Source organism: Puntigrus tetrazona, unplaced genomic scaffold (assembly GCF_018831695.1).
Source record: "Puntigrus tetrazona isolate hp1 unplaced genomic scaffold, ASM1883169v1 S000000001, whole genome shotgun sequence".
Lineage (NCBI taxonomy): Eukaryota > Metazoa > Chordata > Actinopteri > Cypriniformes > Cyprinidae > Puntigrus > Puntigrus tetrazona.
Window position 1 is genome coordinate 3,648,659 of NW_025047681.1, and position 15,776 is coordinate 3,664,434.

The 15,776-nt window shown below is 39.7% G+C and overlaps 1 protein-coding gene and 2 long non-coding RNA genes across 4 annotated transcripts; 1 reads left to right on the forward strand and 2 right to left on the reverse strand.

The window, feature by feature from the left end:
* Nucleotides 1–1,411: 1,411 nt before the first annotated feature.
* LOC122331605 lies at nucleotides 1,412–3,190 on the reverse strand. The gene is made up of 3 exons (XR_006248228.1): nucleotides 2,931–3,190; nucleotides 2,831–2,856; nucleotides 1,412–2,181 (listed from the first exon to the last, which is right to left on the reverse strand). It is a non-coding gene; the product is annotated as an uncharacterized LOC122331605 (long non-coding RNA).
* Nucleotides 3,191–4,594: 1,404 nt separating this feature from the next.
* Nucleotides 4,595–7,089, reverse strand: LOC122331601. Of its 2 annotated transcripts, XR_006248219.1 has the most exons (5): nucleotides 7,075–7,089; nucleotides 6,506–6,646; nucleotides 5,844–5,904; nucleotides 5,312–5,579; nucleotides 4,595–4,858 (listed from the first exon to the last, which is right to left on the reverse strand). It is a non-coding gene; the product is annotated as an uncharacterized LOC122331601 (long non-coding RNA). The 2 variants fall into 2 exon arrangements; XR_006248218.1 differs by lacking the exon at nucleotides 7,075–7,089 and having other exon boundaries at nucleotides 6,506–6,661.
* Nucleotides 7,090–9,153: 2,064 nt separating this feature from the next.
* LOC122331565 lies at nucleotides 9,154–14,251 on the forward strand. Its single transcript, XM_043229092.1, has 11 exons — nucleotides 9,154–9,294; nucleotides 9,507–9,557; nucleotides 10,053–10,265; nucleotides 10,362–10,600; nucleotides 10,686–10,711; nucleotides 10,810–10,856; nucleotides 13,045–13,257; nucleotides 13,354–13,592; nucleotides 13,668–13,693; nucleotides 13,778–13,830; nucleotides 13,984–14,251. The coding sequence occupies exons 3-10, from the start codon at nucleotides 10,058–10,060 to the stop codon at nucleotides 13,821–13,823; spliced, it is 1,044 nt and encodes a 347-aa protein (XP_043085027.1). The 5' UTR covers nucleotides 9,154–9,294; nucleotides 9,507–9,557; nucleotides 10,053–10,057; the 3' UTR covers nucleotides 13,824–13,830; nucleotides 13,984–14,251.
* The last annotated feature ends 1,525 nt before the right edge of the window (nucleotides 14,252–15,776 follow it).

Genomic DNA, 15,776 nt, shown 5'->3' on the forward strand with positions numbered 1-15,776 from the left:
CTGAATCAACAAAAAAGTAGCTTTATTAATTTATTTTACATAAATACAAATATATTGTGAAATATACGATCACTTTAAACAAGAAACTACAGTCTAAATAAACTTAATAAGCGAGTCATTCATCGACTCTTTCAGAAACAAAGCTGCTTACTGAATCAAATATTCACTATTTGTATAATAATAAGACGGATTCATTGAAGAAACGCACAACAGTTCTTCTGTTTCACTGGTTAACTTACCGAGTTTGTCTAAAACTGTATTATTCGCACCTTCACCTTATATTTGTATGTAAAAACTTCCATCTAACCTACTTTTTTGTCTTTCCACACAAAATAACGCATCTGACTGACAGAACAGCTCTTGCCGGTGACGCTTAAGGCTTGTTCTGTCAATTCTGTTCAACGGCATTGAATTGAAGAGAGCTGCCAAACGTTCTCATTTTAGGTGTTCATGGCAGCTGTCCAGTGATTGGCCGAATGCTGCAAGCAAGTGGCGGAAATGGCTATGACAGCAAAACAATAAAACACATTACAAACAAGGCATACTGACTGATTATGTTGAAATTATATGATCACTTTAATCTTTTTAGGCCACAGACTATTAAAAAAAGTCTGACACACACACACATGTTTGTTTCTTCCACTTCTAACTTAAATTCAGATGTTATTAATACAGTACTTATTACAGTGTTTGGCTCCGCCCTGCATTTCTGGCTTTCCTGCAGGAATACTGAGCCAAGGCACTAAAATGCATGAGGGTAGTACCAAACCGAGGTTGAGTCTTTCTGGGGACCAGGGCAGTGCTACTGTGATGAGTCGGGGACCTCGAAGCATTTCAGCTCATTGAAGAGTTCCTTGTGTTCGGGCTGGCCTGCTCTGGTGTTGTCTTGAGACCCAAGCCTTAATACGTGCCTAAAGGTTCCTACCACGCCTTTCCGCGATCAAGTGGTTCACCTGCAAGCACAGCCCACGGCCCCGCCTCCCGCTCTGTGGAACCTCCTGGACCGACTCAGCAGACTCTGACTTCTCCGACATCAGCGGAGGTGCAATTTTTAAATTAGTTTGAGCCGAGTCAAAACGGTGTCATCCACGTGAAGCACAATGTGAAAATCAATTTCAGACCTGTTTAAGGAGGAGCATAACAGTAGAGTTCATGTTTTGTTTAAAACGTGTTCACTGGATGTAAGGGGAAAAAAAGAGAAACTTTTGTGAATGTAATGTAATTGTTTATATTTGTGCAGAATACTTGGTATAATGTATTGTTCATGTTTACATGCAATTGGATCACAGAGAGACAAGGACTTTATTTGAGTTTATTTTGAAGTTGTTTACAATATATTTATATAAAAAAATCTTGAAATTGAATATGCAATTCAGGTTAATATTTCACAATAACAGAAATCGGTATAGAGTAAAGAAAATAAGAAATATTACTTAAAAAAATAATAGAAAAAAAAAAAAAAAGATTGTATAAATTTAAAAACATTTATTAGAGTGTTGTAGGCTGACCACACATAGTATCAAAAACATTAGGAGTCAGCTAGCAGTCCTTAAGATAGCAGTTCAAAATATTGTCTAATTATCAGTGATAGCATTTATCAATACTGCACACCCCTAGTACTCACACAACGGTTTGCTTGTTCTGTGGCTAGTAGAAGTTAAAAAATGGCTGCTAACTTATACTTTTAGTAGCTAAATTGGTGGACGAGTGGGAAAACTTCTAAATGAATGTCTGCATTCATGTGTCTGTGATTGAGTGTGTGTGTGTGTGTGTGTGTGTGTGTGTTTATCATTGTGACAAGGGGTGGGGGAGAAAGCATACAAATAAAATAGTATTTTAGATTGATAATACAGAAAATACAAGTTTAAAAAAGGAAAATAAGACAACAAGTGCTATTAGCAAACATTATAGTAAAAATAATGGATTAATCATTAAGACTGGGAAAGGGTGTAATACCATGAAGAGGGCAAATAATAATAGAGTAATCAATTATAAACTAAAAAAAATGATGAATTATTGTGGTAGCCTCTAATCCTGTCATGGTTACATTACTTAATCATGACACGGCGCAAGGAATTGCCGGGGAAACATTGTGTGGGGCAATATGGCCCAAAATACATGTTTAATTTTTATTTAAACAACATTTCACAATATTTCTCTTGCTCCCGTTGACATCAACATCTAAAAGAAAAAGAGCAATATGATTAAATGCTGATAATCAACAAGTTCAAAGTGAGAATTATTAATTTTGAAAGTAGGCTCCCTTTTCACCTTAAAGATATAGTTCTAAAAATCAGTCCAAACTACAGCTATGATGATAAAAGGAACAGAGAAACGATATTGTTGGAATCATTTTCAGAACGTCTTTCTTCCAGCTGGTGAACAAGATGAACTCTGACAGCCAGAATCCATCTTGCTATAATGAGCTAACATTGTGATCTTTATAGTTATTGTGCTTTTCTGTATGTTAGGACATTTGGAATGCATTGGGTTATTTAATATTTAAAAAAACATAATCCATAGAGTATGACATCATATATTGGCCTGTATTTGTTTTGGGGTTTTAGTCATTTTGCAGACCTAAAGTCATCAGTATAATAATACCGCTTTGTCGGTTTTTCTTATATATCACTGCAAGTAAGTGGGCAAAGATTCTTTATACTAAATAGGCATTGTGGATGTGTACATGTGGCCATGGGTTACATTATTGTTATCAGAAAGTTCCAATTAACTATACTGACTCAAACACAGCTCTTCTGTATTGAGCATAGCCATTTTGACACGCTTTCTAGAACTCATAGAGACATTAAAAAGAGTTGTTGTACTGTACCGTTCTGGAAGAGACCGTGTGGTTAGCTGGAAAAAGATCAAAACCTCCACTTAGTACTTTTAAGAACATGTAAAAATTACATAAAGTGTTATGAACCTACCCCCAGCAGCTCAAGAGCAAAATGCAGACAGTTGTAGAACAAGAGATTGTATTTTTTTTTTGATTTCATTGCCGCCTTAACTTTTTCAGCAAAATCCGTGGGTATGCCCTTCTTCAGACGAAGAACAACATACGCTTTGTTACCGATGAAAGTATTCACATTTACTTTGCTCACTCCACCCTCCATATTTGATGAGGATGCACAGGATGATGAGGATGCTGAAAAACTGGCAAATCCTGCCCCAACTGGCGGTTGACGTGCTAGATGGTGTAAATGAACAATAAATCAATCAAACTAAACATACAGATTTATCTAACATTTGGTAGATATTTGCTAGGTTGTTTTTTTTTACTTGCAACCATACCTGGATTGTCACACGTCATAATTACACAAACACAGTTGGACTAAACTAATAACACACAAACAGTTGTCTCTTCTTAAGTCTACATTGAAGACATTGTTTAATCAAACTGAACAGGCTGGAAAAAGTAAAAGCATCTTTGCTAAAAACGCACAAGTTTGATCAAGCACTGTTCAGCATGCAATATGACAGTAAAAGAAAAGGAGGTCTCCAAAAAGTCCAAAAAACAGAGTGGGACACCGCTGTAACCTGAATCAGTGCCATTTTACCTGGAATTGTATGAGGAGGTCACAATGTTGTGGAGGGCATTTTCTCTGCTTGACGCTTCCTTCTCCTCACTCCCCTTAATGTTGGGGTTGCTAAGGGTTACATGGAGGTGACCCCCCAGGCTGAGAGTGCAATTGTGGTGGCTTTATACCCACAGGGCGCCACTACGTGGAGGGATCAGCCGCGTCTCCCATCCAAGGCCTTTGAGCTGACATCAGGTCTGGCTGGTAAGGCTCACAGTTCTGCTGGACATGGGGCCCCTTGCCATGCATGCAATGAATAATCAGAGACGTTGATCACTTTCTGCAAGGGCATTGCAACTCTGCACAGAAGTGAAATGAACGTCCCTGAACTTGGGGGGGGATGGTGAATGAACTGAAATTGCATAGCTGAATTGGATTGAATTCGATGAGCCACTGAGATGGCGTGGAAAACGCAAGCAAGACTAATGGAACCGCAGATGCACCCTAGGTGGGGCAGCGAGGTACGTCTGTGGTTCGCGGATGCCACCAGGTCTTCTTACACACCCTCTGCTACCTTCTGGTGAATAGTGAGGGAGAAGGGAGTGGCAAGTTGCTATGAACACATCATCCATTGCTACACAACGGGATGGAGGCAGCAGCTGGTCCTCCTAACAGAACCAAACTTTGTCGACTAAACCGACTTCTGAAAGTGTGGCATCCAGGCTGCTGAGAACCAGCACGACCCTTCCCAAGGAACCAACTGTCCAGACAGGGCTCAGGACACAGAGGCTTAACACTCAAGGCTGACACTGGCAGCGGCCCAGAGAAGCACAGCAGTCATCTCTGGGTCGGGCAACAATGCCACATCCAAAAGGGGGCAGCGTGGCCAAAACGTCATCCCTGGAGGACATGCACTCACTCTCTGATGCAGCGAATGACATTGGTCTTCTGGGGCAGCCCCAAAAGTGATGACTGGTACAGCATGAACACCATGCCCTTTTTGGAAGCTCCACTGGCTGCAGTGTCATTGAGGAATGAGGAGCCCAAGGAGGTAAAGTAGGCCTCCTTTTGAGCTTGCCCAGGGGGAATATACAAAGTGTATATTCTCTCCAGATACTAGAGTCCCAATCTTAACACGGAGATGGTCATCTCCTTGCAGCTAGAAAAACAATACAATCATGCAAGGCTGTTTAAGCACCCCCACTCTCATGGAAGACGCAGCGTCACCAGTGAGCCGTGTTTTAATCTCCCACAAGAACGCGACCAACATTCCCAACTCCATAAATCTAGACACACAGAAGCTCCTTTCCAAAGGAGCGGCTCGTTTTTCAACACTTCTGTAGATAAAACACACGTACGAACAGCCCATGAGTGCAGCTCCAAAGTGAAAGCAAAGCAAAGATCACTGAATATTCGCATGTCTGTGCAGAGCAGCTGTTGCAAATTATCGCAGTCCAACACGCACTGGCCCGTTTTTGTTACACTCAAAATATATTGGTCTCCCTAAGCCAGGGGTGTCAAACTCAGTTTCAGGAGGGATGAAACCCTGCAGGGTTTGGATGCAACCCTAATAAAACATACAAGATCTAGCTAATCAAGTCATTTAGGCTCATTTGAAAACTGCATGGTATGTGTGTTTGAACAAGGTTGGATCTAAACTGTGCAGGGCTGCAGCCCTCCAGGAACTGAGTTTGACACCCCCTGCCCTAAGCGATGCCCAATTCATTAGTCTGTTCTGACATCTGTTGAACATGACCGACTGAAGGGGAACAACTGTTTGCTGTGCTTACTTGAGTTTGCTTTATTACAGTAATATTTTCAGAACATCCATGAGTATTTCTTGCCTGTAAACTCAATGACTTCTTCGTTGCCACAGTAAATCCCAGCATGATAAAATGGGCTGCATTCCACATCCATGGTCCTCAAAATGAGATCACCTTCTCTTAGCCTTGATACATCTCTGTCAGAAATGGGACCGTCGCGCTTCAAAAATTTGTTCAAAATCCTTGTGGGTGCCACATATCAGGAGTTCACACTCGTCCCAGTTAAGCATTGTGCCTAGTGAAAAAAGCTTTTGCTTACTTGTTTGTGAAGGCTATTTTAAACTTTAGAAAGCGTATAGTTCACTATAGTGCTACTAGTAGTAATAAGAAACAGTGTTGGAGAAAGTTACTTGCATTGCAATATTGTGTTACTGCCTAAAAGTAAAGATTGTTTTAATAAGTTACATTATGCATGTAATGTAAAAGCACTTTCACACCAAGAGTGAAATAAATAAGTCTCAGGCAGAGGGACATGTAAATTCACGAAGTTCATACAAACCTTCCAGCTGTGCTGTTATTCTGGATTGTATAAAGAATAGGATGCAGGAGGAAAAAGTTCACTGTTTGGCAATTAAAAAAACAAAAAAAAAAAAAAAAAAGAAGAAGAAAAAAAATCAGTGACGGTCAGCAGATAGGATACAGGTTCATAAATGGAAAAAGGCCGCTTGTGTTAAAAAGCCAATTATTGCAGGTTTACATCGTATTCTGAATTTTCATTAATTTTAAGGGATACCGCAACTCTTTTATGCAAGTTAGATGAATACCTGCATGTTCACATTTAGTTCAAACTACAGTAACGGCACATAAACGACACTTACCCCTGATTTGTCTTAATATGGGGACAGGGGAGTACTAAATAAATGGGGAAACAAATGAACTAAAATAGTAACTTTGATGCGTGTTACTTCACTAGTTACTTGAAAAATGGAAAAACGATTTACCTTGCCACTGAGGAGAATCTCATCATTAATTCACACCACATATACACAGCTATTCAATAATACATGTTTGAGTAGTCAACTACAGTGTTGAAGAATTAGTTTTAAACATATTTGTCCAAATTTAGAGTCATAAATAAATTAGTACATAATTTAATAATAATAATAAATGGAAAATAGACTGTAACCGGTTTTACTTAACAATACAATAAGTTGTACTTACAAATCCGAGTGTTATGAAGAGTGCCAGTCAGTAAAGGAGAGCTTCTTTTGGGATACACACCGAAGCACAAGCAGTATATAACTCCCACAGCGTTCGTGATGGGCGTCAACACATTTGGCTTTGGAATGTACTTTCGTATTTCTGTTCGAAGAGATAAGAGAAAGAGAAAGCAAGTGAGCGAGGGGGATATTTTCCACTGCTTAAAAATGAGACCAACAAACTACAGATCAGGTTGAGTACTTCAGTGTGTTGAACTCATGGAACACATGTACAATTGATCATGTTTTATGATTATTTACCGTGTGCAATTCAGCCTAACTTGTAGTATTTATGTTAGATAATATAAAAATAAAGCATTGATCCAATCATCAAGAGTCCAACGAATTGGTGAAAAGTAAGAAATAAACAGTATCAATATGAGAAACTGTGAAGTTAGATTGACTTCCCAGGGCATGTTGACTTTGGACATCATGTTAAACTACAGCCTTTAAGTGCCTAAACAATATTAAATTAAGTATCCTCTGTAAACAAGAAACGTGTTAACTTCGGGCGCAAAAGCTCAAACAAACCTCTGCCGATGTTGAAAACCGGAAATATGCCTTTGTATGAACTACGCCCGTCTATATAAAAATGTAACGGATGAGCGCTATTTGTCTTCTGGTCCAAGGTCCTTTAAATCCGGCGTTAATGAGCTCGCGCGTCCTATTGGTCGCGCCGCTGCGGGTGAGTCGCTTCTGCTGCAACTACACGACAAAAGTTTAAAAAAAAAGCACCGTTAGGCACTGTCTGAAAGCTGTCATACATCACAGACACCGACTCATTCACGTCGAGTGTGTCTTTCTTGAACGCAGCGCGTCGTTTTGATGCTTTTATTTGCCATTTCCACGCCGCCATTTTGTCTCGGCGCGTATGGCGTTCTGATCAGCTGAACTATAACATCTCCAAACTTAGTTTTTTCTTTGTTTGCGACCTTATCGTTGACCATTTTAATGTGTTGTGCTAAATGCTTTTGGTAAAAGCCCTCGAGAGGTTTCATGATGGTTTCCACTAACTTCACGGATACAGAGTTTCGTAAAATGGAGGATGTAAGGTGGTGTGGTTCATGTAGTGCATATGCTTTACTTCATAGACCGTTTTTCTGTGAATTTTATTCCTGCTTAATTTAAAAACGTCATATACGATCTCAAGTTTAAAGAAGAACTTGTTTTGAAGAGCTGTTTGTCTCTGGTCATGGAGAAATTGATATTTCAGCTTACTGTTTAGTTTATTAGTCCACACAGTTTACTGTAATATTAAGCGCAGCAGAGCTATGGAGAACGGTGGGTGAAACTAACATCTCTGCACCTTATCCAAGTATACATGTATACCGAGACTAAACATTGTTCTTCACGTTCATCTTTGGCATTTCCTGTTTGAAGAGAATAAAGTGTACATCCAATGGACACCTAGCTTACCGTATCCCAGGATTCATAGCGCGCAGATGTATTCTGACAATAAGACGACTGCTAGTCTTTAGTGTTGCTTTAGTGTCGTGCAAGATGTTTCCTCAAGCGCTTTAACCAGACTTGATCACTCCGGTAATTCGTATGCCTGTCTCGCTGTGTCATATTTCCTACTGCTGTAGAAAAACATACGCCATACTAAAGTTAATAACTAATTCTAATATTTTAGTAAAGACTGATAGGCCTGTGTTTATCTGTGTTTTATCTAAAAAAACGAACCCACTACAAATATCTGAACTTCTGCGTTACAGCTTCATGTAATTTCAATGCTTCTCTGTTACCGATTTGAATGTTTAATGTCAATATGTACAATATATCGACATAAGAGCCGTCCTCAGAGTTTGCGTTCCCTTTGCAAGGAAGTGGCCTCTTGGGAGTGTTTGAGGACATGTTTCCGTTCTCCAGCCCTGGGACATTCAGGCCCATCCTGCACTGCGGGGCCTGGTCTGGTTTAGGAAGGAAGGAAGGAAATGACTAATTGTGTAGAGCGATGAGTCTAAAATAATTGAGGTACTTTAGTAAAGTGCTTTCGGTAATAGCGCACTAGGGGACATCTGCATGCATCTTAAGTGCATACTTGGTTAAAAGTAGAAAAACTAAACACAACAATTGTCTTTGCTTTAATATTACTGCAGCACTAGTTTGTGCAATAAGTTTCATTGTGTTTATGAATATGTTGCAATACTTTTTGCACGGTACTGTCGGGCGGTATAATAACTACGTACTCTGCGTATAGGGAGCGGCGGTAATGCCTGTTCTCGTTCCCTAGCAACTGTGCGAGCTGCTGTTGACGAGCGGCAGTAACGTTTGTAAGTGGCCTTTTCTACTGCGTAAACACTCCATAACCAGACAGGAAGTCGAAGGAAAACTACGTTCAGTCTTTTAGTTGCAGATGCACACACTTTAACCCTTGAAAGTGCAGTCTGATTTGTCAACTTTTGAATAAAAGGTTACAACGAGATGTGTAATGGAAATTAATTTAATGTGATGTCATTTTCATGTAAGTGTACTATGTAGAACATCTCAACTGAATTACAGAACCTGATCAAGACCGATTAGTTTCATTTAGGAGTTTTCTCACTTTCAAGCAGTGGAAAATATCCCCCTCGCTCACTTGCTTTCTCTTTCTCTTATCTCTTCGAACAGAAATACGAAAGTACATTCCAAAGCCAAATGTGTTGACGCCCACCAAGAACGCTGTGGGAGTTATATACTGCTTGTGCTTCGGTGTGTAACCCAAAAGAAGCTCTCCTTTACTGACTGGCACTCTTCATAACACTCGGATTTGTAAGTACAACTTAGTATTTTCATTGACAATGTTGTTGATAATCGGGCACTGTAAGCTAACACATTTATTAAGTATTATTCATATTTTTCAACATAATATTCAGCACACTGTAGTTAACTACTCCTAAACATTTATTATTAAATTGTATGTTACAACCTTTGCTCTTTGAAAGGATGTCTTTGTTTTAAAAAAATTATTTTAACTGTTTCAGGAACACTTCTAGTGGCTCTAAAATCACCAAAGCCTCTGGATCACTAATAGAGTAAGATCATTTTGAATGGCTGTGATAAATATTAGATTTCTGTGTTGTTGAAATGCTCTGTTACTTCATCTGAAAAATGTAGTATAAATTACTGAGGAATTCTTACTACTATTGTTTCATGAGCAGTAAACTATGAGCTCTCTCTCTCTCTCTCTGTCTCTGTCTCTGTCTCTGTCTCTCTCTCTCTCTCTCTCTCTCTGTCTCTGTCTCTGTCTCTCTCTCTGTCTCTCTCTCTCTCTGTCTCTGTCTCTCTCTCTCTCTCTCTCTCTCTCTCTCTCTCTGTCTCTCTGTCTCTCTCTCTCTCTCTCTGTCTCTCTCTCTCTCTGTCTCTCTCTCTCTCTCTGTCTCTCTCTCTCTGTCTCTCTCTCTCTCTCTGTCTCTCTCTCTCTCTCTCTCTCTCTGTCTCTCTCTCTGTCTCTCTCTTTCTCAATATTCTTTAAAAGTTAAAAATATTCTTATAAAAACAAGGAAGCAAACATTTTTTTTTCCCACTAGGCACAATGCTTACCTGGGGACAGTGTGAACTCCTGATGTCAGAAACCAGCAAGGAGTTTGAAACCGTGATGGAAGGCAAGGGTGACATTTCTGACAGTGAACTACCAAACCTAAGAGAAGGTGATCTCATTTTGAGAAACATGATTGATGAATCCAGCCCACTTTATCATGCTGGGGTGTACTGTGGAAACGAAGAAGTCATTGAGTTAACAGGCAAGAAATACATTTGCACGTACTGAAAATGCTAGTGTAACTGAGCAAGCTTAATGAAAAATAGAGTATGGTGTATGGTAATGGTGTTTCTTGCAGCCCCTTTAGGTACAAAATGGTATGAAAAAATCTCAACGCTGTTTTTGCCAAGGCCAAGTGCCGCTGTGATTAAAGAAAACGTGAGTCAGTTTCTGAATGGAAAGTTGTATAAAGTTTTCCGTCTGAAGCATGGCATACCTGAAGAATTCGCTAATTCAGTGAAGTCAGCAATGAAGTGCAATGAGCAGTATGACCCCTGTAGAAATAACTCTCTGCAATTTGCCCTGAGACTGCTGAAGGTGGGCAAAAATTTTTTTTTTTACTTTTTTCAATTTAATATAATATTCATGTATAAGCATTAAATTAAGTTTCTTGTCTTTTAAGCTACAAGCTCCACTTCTTCCAGAACGGTATGACAACAAACTCTTCTAAATGCCTAACCTGCACCAGATATTGGTTTTTAAATGTGAAACAATTAGTTAACATAAGTTAATTTGAACTGTTTTAGGAAGACTTCAAGCAGCTCTAAAATCACCAAAGCCTCTGGAACACAGAGTAAGATCATTTTCAAACTGGCTCTGCTAGCTATTATAGCACTTTTGAATGTTGTTGTTTTTTTTAAAATTTTTTTTAATTTTTTTTTTCAGTTTTCTGCACACTCGAGAGTGTGATAAAATACAATTATAAATATCAGTTTCTTCTTGGGAACTAGCTGCGTCACAATGATTTGGGAATGCACCCTGCGTGACCAATGTCTAAATCTGCTGTAGCATCTTTCCAATGGTTTGGGCAACGTTATGGGCCAGAGACCAGGAAGTTTAAAGGAAGCACTGTGCGTTCCCATGCCCACGGTACATCATTGCTTTGCGTGGCTTGCCGAACTCCACTCACGGAAATCCCTCTTTGAGGAAGGGGATTTCAAAGGAGAATCCCACGGTTTGGGTCCCGCTGCTGCCAAAGTAGAGTACAGTTTACAATTGTGGGGCTCGCAATGCGAACTAGAGGAGCAGAATCAATGCTTACTCTTTCTTCCTCTCATGAGGTTGATGTAGAGGGTGCTGATGATTTTCTGCCCCAATCACAATACTATAATACAATAAGGAGCTCTTGGAGGTCGTTACTTACACAGCGGCCAAGCTTAACATCGACTGGCCGGCCAAGAAACAAGCCGAGCTACGCAAAAGCTAACAGGATGAACATTTCTTATGTGGTTGTCCACCACCTCTATAGAAGCCTGCCATTTTTCCCAGATCTGCACACCGAGATCCCATCTCAGTGCTAGGGGGCAAGGGGTACTTGGCAGTGTGCCATGCTGGTGCTTGCTTGCATACCATGGTGGTATTACAAGCATACTAGGCTAACCTGCTGAAATAGCTAGATGAGTCTGAACGCATGACATCTCTAAGCTCAGGAGGTCCACTGATCTGTCTCTCCACACCATAAAGAAGACCGCTCGTGCTGTTGGGCACTCCATGGCCTTGTCACTGTGTAACGCTAGCAACAAATGCATCTCTCACCGGTTGGGGTGCAGTCGTGAGTGGCCACTCGGCCTGTGTTCTGTGTAGTAGTTGCCATCTGGTGTGGCACATCAACTGCCTGGAGATGCTGGCTGTGTTTCTAGTATTGAAATATTTTCTCCCAGAGCTGAGAGATCACCATGTGTTGGTGCACACCGATAACACAGTGGTGGTCTTGTGCATCAACCACCACGAGTGTCTGTGCTTGAACCTATTGTACAGACTGGCACACCAGATCCTCCTGTGGTTCCAGGAGAAGTTCCTCTCACTGAGGAGCACTTTTCTTTTCTGGGAATCTCAATGTGGAAGCAGACACGCTGCTGAAAGACCTAGATGAGTTTGAACGTGAGTTGGTGAAGGACATATGGAACCTTCTGGTTTTCTCTAGATCCTACAGCTCCTGAAACTGGCCAACGCTTTGGCTGTATACATTTCCCCTGACAACTCTGCTTCTGGGAGTTCTGGTGAGAATGTGTAGGGACAGTGTTCGCTCTACTGTTAGTAGCCCCATTCTGGCCGGGCCAAGCATTGTCCTTGGACCTGATTTCTTTCCTAGATGGCTCTCTGGAAGATTCTCTCCAGGTGTCCCAGTTCCAGACATCTGTCCAGACATTGATAATACCCCAGGTTCTTTAGTCCTCTCATTCTGATCTTTATAGCTAAAGAAAGACAGAGACAAAGGTCAGGGACTTCTGGTGGTGTGGGCATCTCATTCCCAAAGTGTCATTATGCAGATCAAGTTCCCAAGAATGAACATTCATAAGGAATGAGTTGCATACTTCTGGCATCCCTCCCAGTGCAGTTCCTCATGGCAGAGGCTGACACAGGCTTTGCCTCATGTGCTTTTAAGCTTCCTGGTCTCTGACGTCACCCACTTATGACGTTGTTTCCATCCATTGGACTAATGCAACAGCGGATTCAGAGTGTGGTCATGCAGGAGTCGTTCCCAAAGTGTCACGATGCAGTGTTTTGTTCCCATTAGGATCCATGGTTACATATGTGAACTGGAGATGTTTTCTGTGTTATTGGGATGCTCTTTGTTACTTCATCTGAAAAATCTCCTAAACTAAAAATAATACTCAAGAATAGTTAATTACCCTAAAATGTTTATCAGTCCTTAATACTCCTTTTGTTTAAAGAGTAATAAACTATGTGCTCTTGTGCTCTCTCTCTCTATAAGATTCTTATAAAAACAAGGAAGCAAACATTTTTTTTTCCCCCACTAGGCACAATGCTTACCTGGGACGAGTGTGAACTCCTGATGTCAGAAACCAGCAAGGAGTTTGAAACCGTGATGGAAGGCAAGGGTGACATTTCTGACAGTGAACTACCAAACCTAAGAGAAGGTGATCTCATTTTGAGAAACATGATTGATGAATCCAGCCCACTTTATCATGCTGGAGTGTACTGTGGAAACGAAGAAGTCATTGAGTTAACAGGCAAGAAATACATTTGCACGTACTGAAAATGCTAGTGTAACTGAGCAAGCTTAATGAAAAATAGAGTATGGTGTATGGTAATGGTGTTTCTTGCAGCCCCTTTAGGTACAAATTGGTATGAAAAAATCTCAACGTTGTTTTCATCACAGCAAAGTGTCGCTGTGATTAAAGAAAATGTGAGTCATTTTCTGAATGGAAAGTTGTATAAAGTTTTCCGTTTGAAGCATGGCATACCTGAAGAATTCGCTAATTCAGTGAAGTCAGCAATGAAGTGCAATGAGCAGTATGACCCCTGTAGAAATAACTCTCTGCATTTTGCACTGAGGCTGCTGAAGGTGGGCAAATTTTGTAACTTTTTTTTCAATTTAATATTCATGTACAAGCATTAAATGAAGTTTCTTGTCTTTAAGCTACAAGCTAAACCTCTTCCAGAAAGGTATGTTGTAACCTTTACTCTTTTAAATGCCTAACCTGTCACAAAAGAATTAGTTTACAGTAATTTTTTTTAACTGCATTTTAGGAATACTTCAAGTGGCTCTAAAGTCACCAAAGCCTCTGGATTATAAATACAAAGTAAGGTTATTTTTAAACTGCCTTTTCTTTTATACTAGTTTTTGAATGTTTCTTTACACTGGAGACTGATACAATTATAAATATCAGTTTGTGTTATTGGGATGTTCTTTGTTACTTCATCTAATAAATCTCTTAATTCTCATTTTTCTGTAGACGATGTTGAAATGGCATGAATGGATGATGAAGAGGGTCAATCTTTGTTAAAGAAATCTTGACATCATTTGAAAATGTTAAACATTTAAATGCAGTTATAATTGGTTATCTAGAACTCATAATTACTCCTCTTTTTCACTGGCCAGTGTGTGGTATGTTGTATAAAAACACAAATTCTGCAATTAACTAATTTTGTAGAGCATGCAGTATAAAATGTGCCATGTACTATCTACTTAATTAACAATATTAAAGGTAATACTTGTCAGTATTTTCTATGTCATGTACATTTAATTTTTATACACGCTTAGAAAAAATTACTGGGATGCATCTTAAAACAACATAAATGCACTGATATATTTTATTATCAGTCAGTACAAGTTTATTTCAGTTACAAAAAGCTGACTTTCTAGTTTAGGATATGTTCATTTGAAAGTGAACTTAAAGGATAAGTTCACTTTCAAATGAAAATTTCCTGATAATTTACTCAACCCTATGTAGTTTATGCATTTCTTTCAAAAATTAAGGTTTTTGATAAACATTCCAGGATTTAGTGGACTTTAAACTGAACTTCAAACGTTTGAAAAAGCACAGTCATATGGTTGTTTTGGTGGTTTAGTAGCCTCCTGTTCACTGAAAGCCTCCACCAGAACTTGGTATTCGGCCGGTATCACAGGAGAATCTGATGGTTGGGGAGATACGATGGAGCTGCCACCGCCACCCCAGAATCACATGGAAGCAGAGGGAGATCATGGGTTTTAGCAAAGGTTAGATCCACAAAATTCCCAGCAGCATCATTAAGGTATCAGCTTGTACACATCATTTAAACTTTAAAAAGAATTGGTAGTCTAAGGTATTCTGAGGAATGGGAGACACTCATCACAGCCTTTCAGGAAAGTGAGGACTTTCCATAGTTGAGGCAGAGCTGATTTCTCAATCTATTCTCCCGCCTCGGACCTCAGATGAGCGTAGCCGAGTTGCATGGGTTCTTGTTCAGGCGTTGCGACAGGAGTTTAATTTGGCTGTGAAGTTGAGACACCTTAATGAGACCTCATGAAATTGTTGTATGCCTTGGTCATTGAGGAGTATCCAGATGCAGTCTAAGCTAAATTTCTTGATGTTTTCAAGCTTTTGGACTTGCGCTCGTGAGCTTCTTGGTTTGAAGAGCGATGAATTCCAAAGATAATGATTTAGAGTTTCTTCCCGGTAGAGGTGAAAAGACTTTAGAGGAAGATCGGCTGAGATCCAAGAATCTTTGGTTGAATGGGAAGTCAAGGCCAAAAGGCCTTGCACAAAAACTTAAGGGTTGCAAAGGAGTTTACCTCCACATCTTCTCCGTGTTTCAAAGAACCACAGACTAATTGTGAGGTCTATCATAAGACTGTATAAAATGGCATATAAAAAAGAGAATATACAAAATGACCTGGGGTATATAATAGGAAAGTCCTCAAAGAAGCCATTTCTATAGCAGTGTGTCTCTAGAGTGAATTAAGGATCTGGCTGAGATGTACTGGTTACCATGGTAACCAGGGCTCTAGAGGTTGTTTACAGAGATACAGACGTGGACAAAATTGTTGGTACCCTTTGGTCAATGAAAGAAAAACTCACAATGGTCACAGAAATAACTTTAATCTGACAAAAGTAATAATAAATAAAATTCTATAAATGTTAACCAATGAAAGTCAGACATTGTTTTTCAACCATGCTTCAACAGAATTATTAAAAAAATAAACTCACTAAAACAGACCTGGACAAAAATGATGGTACCCTAACTTAATATTTTGTTGCGCAACCTT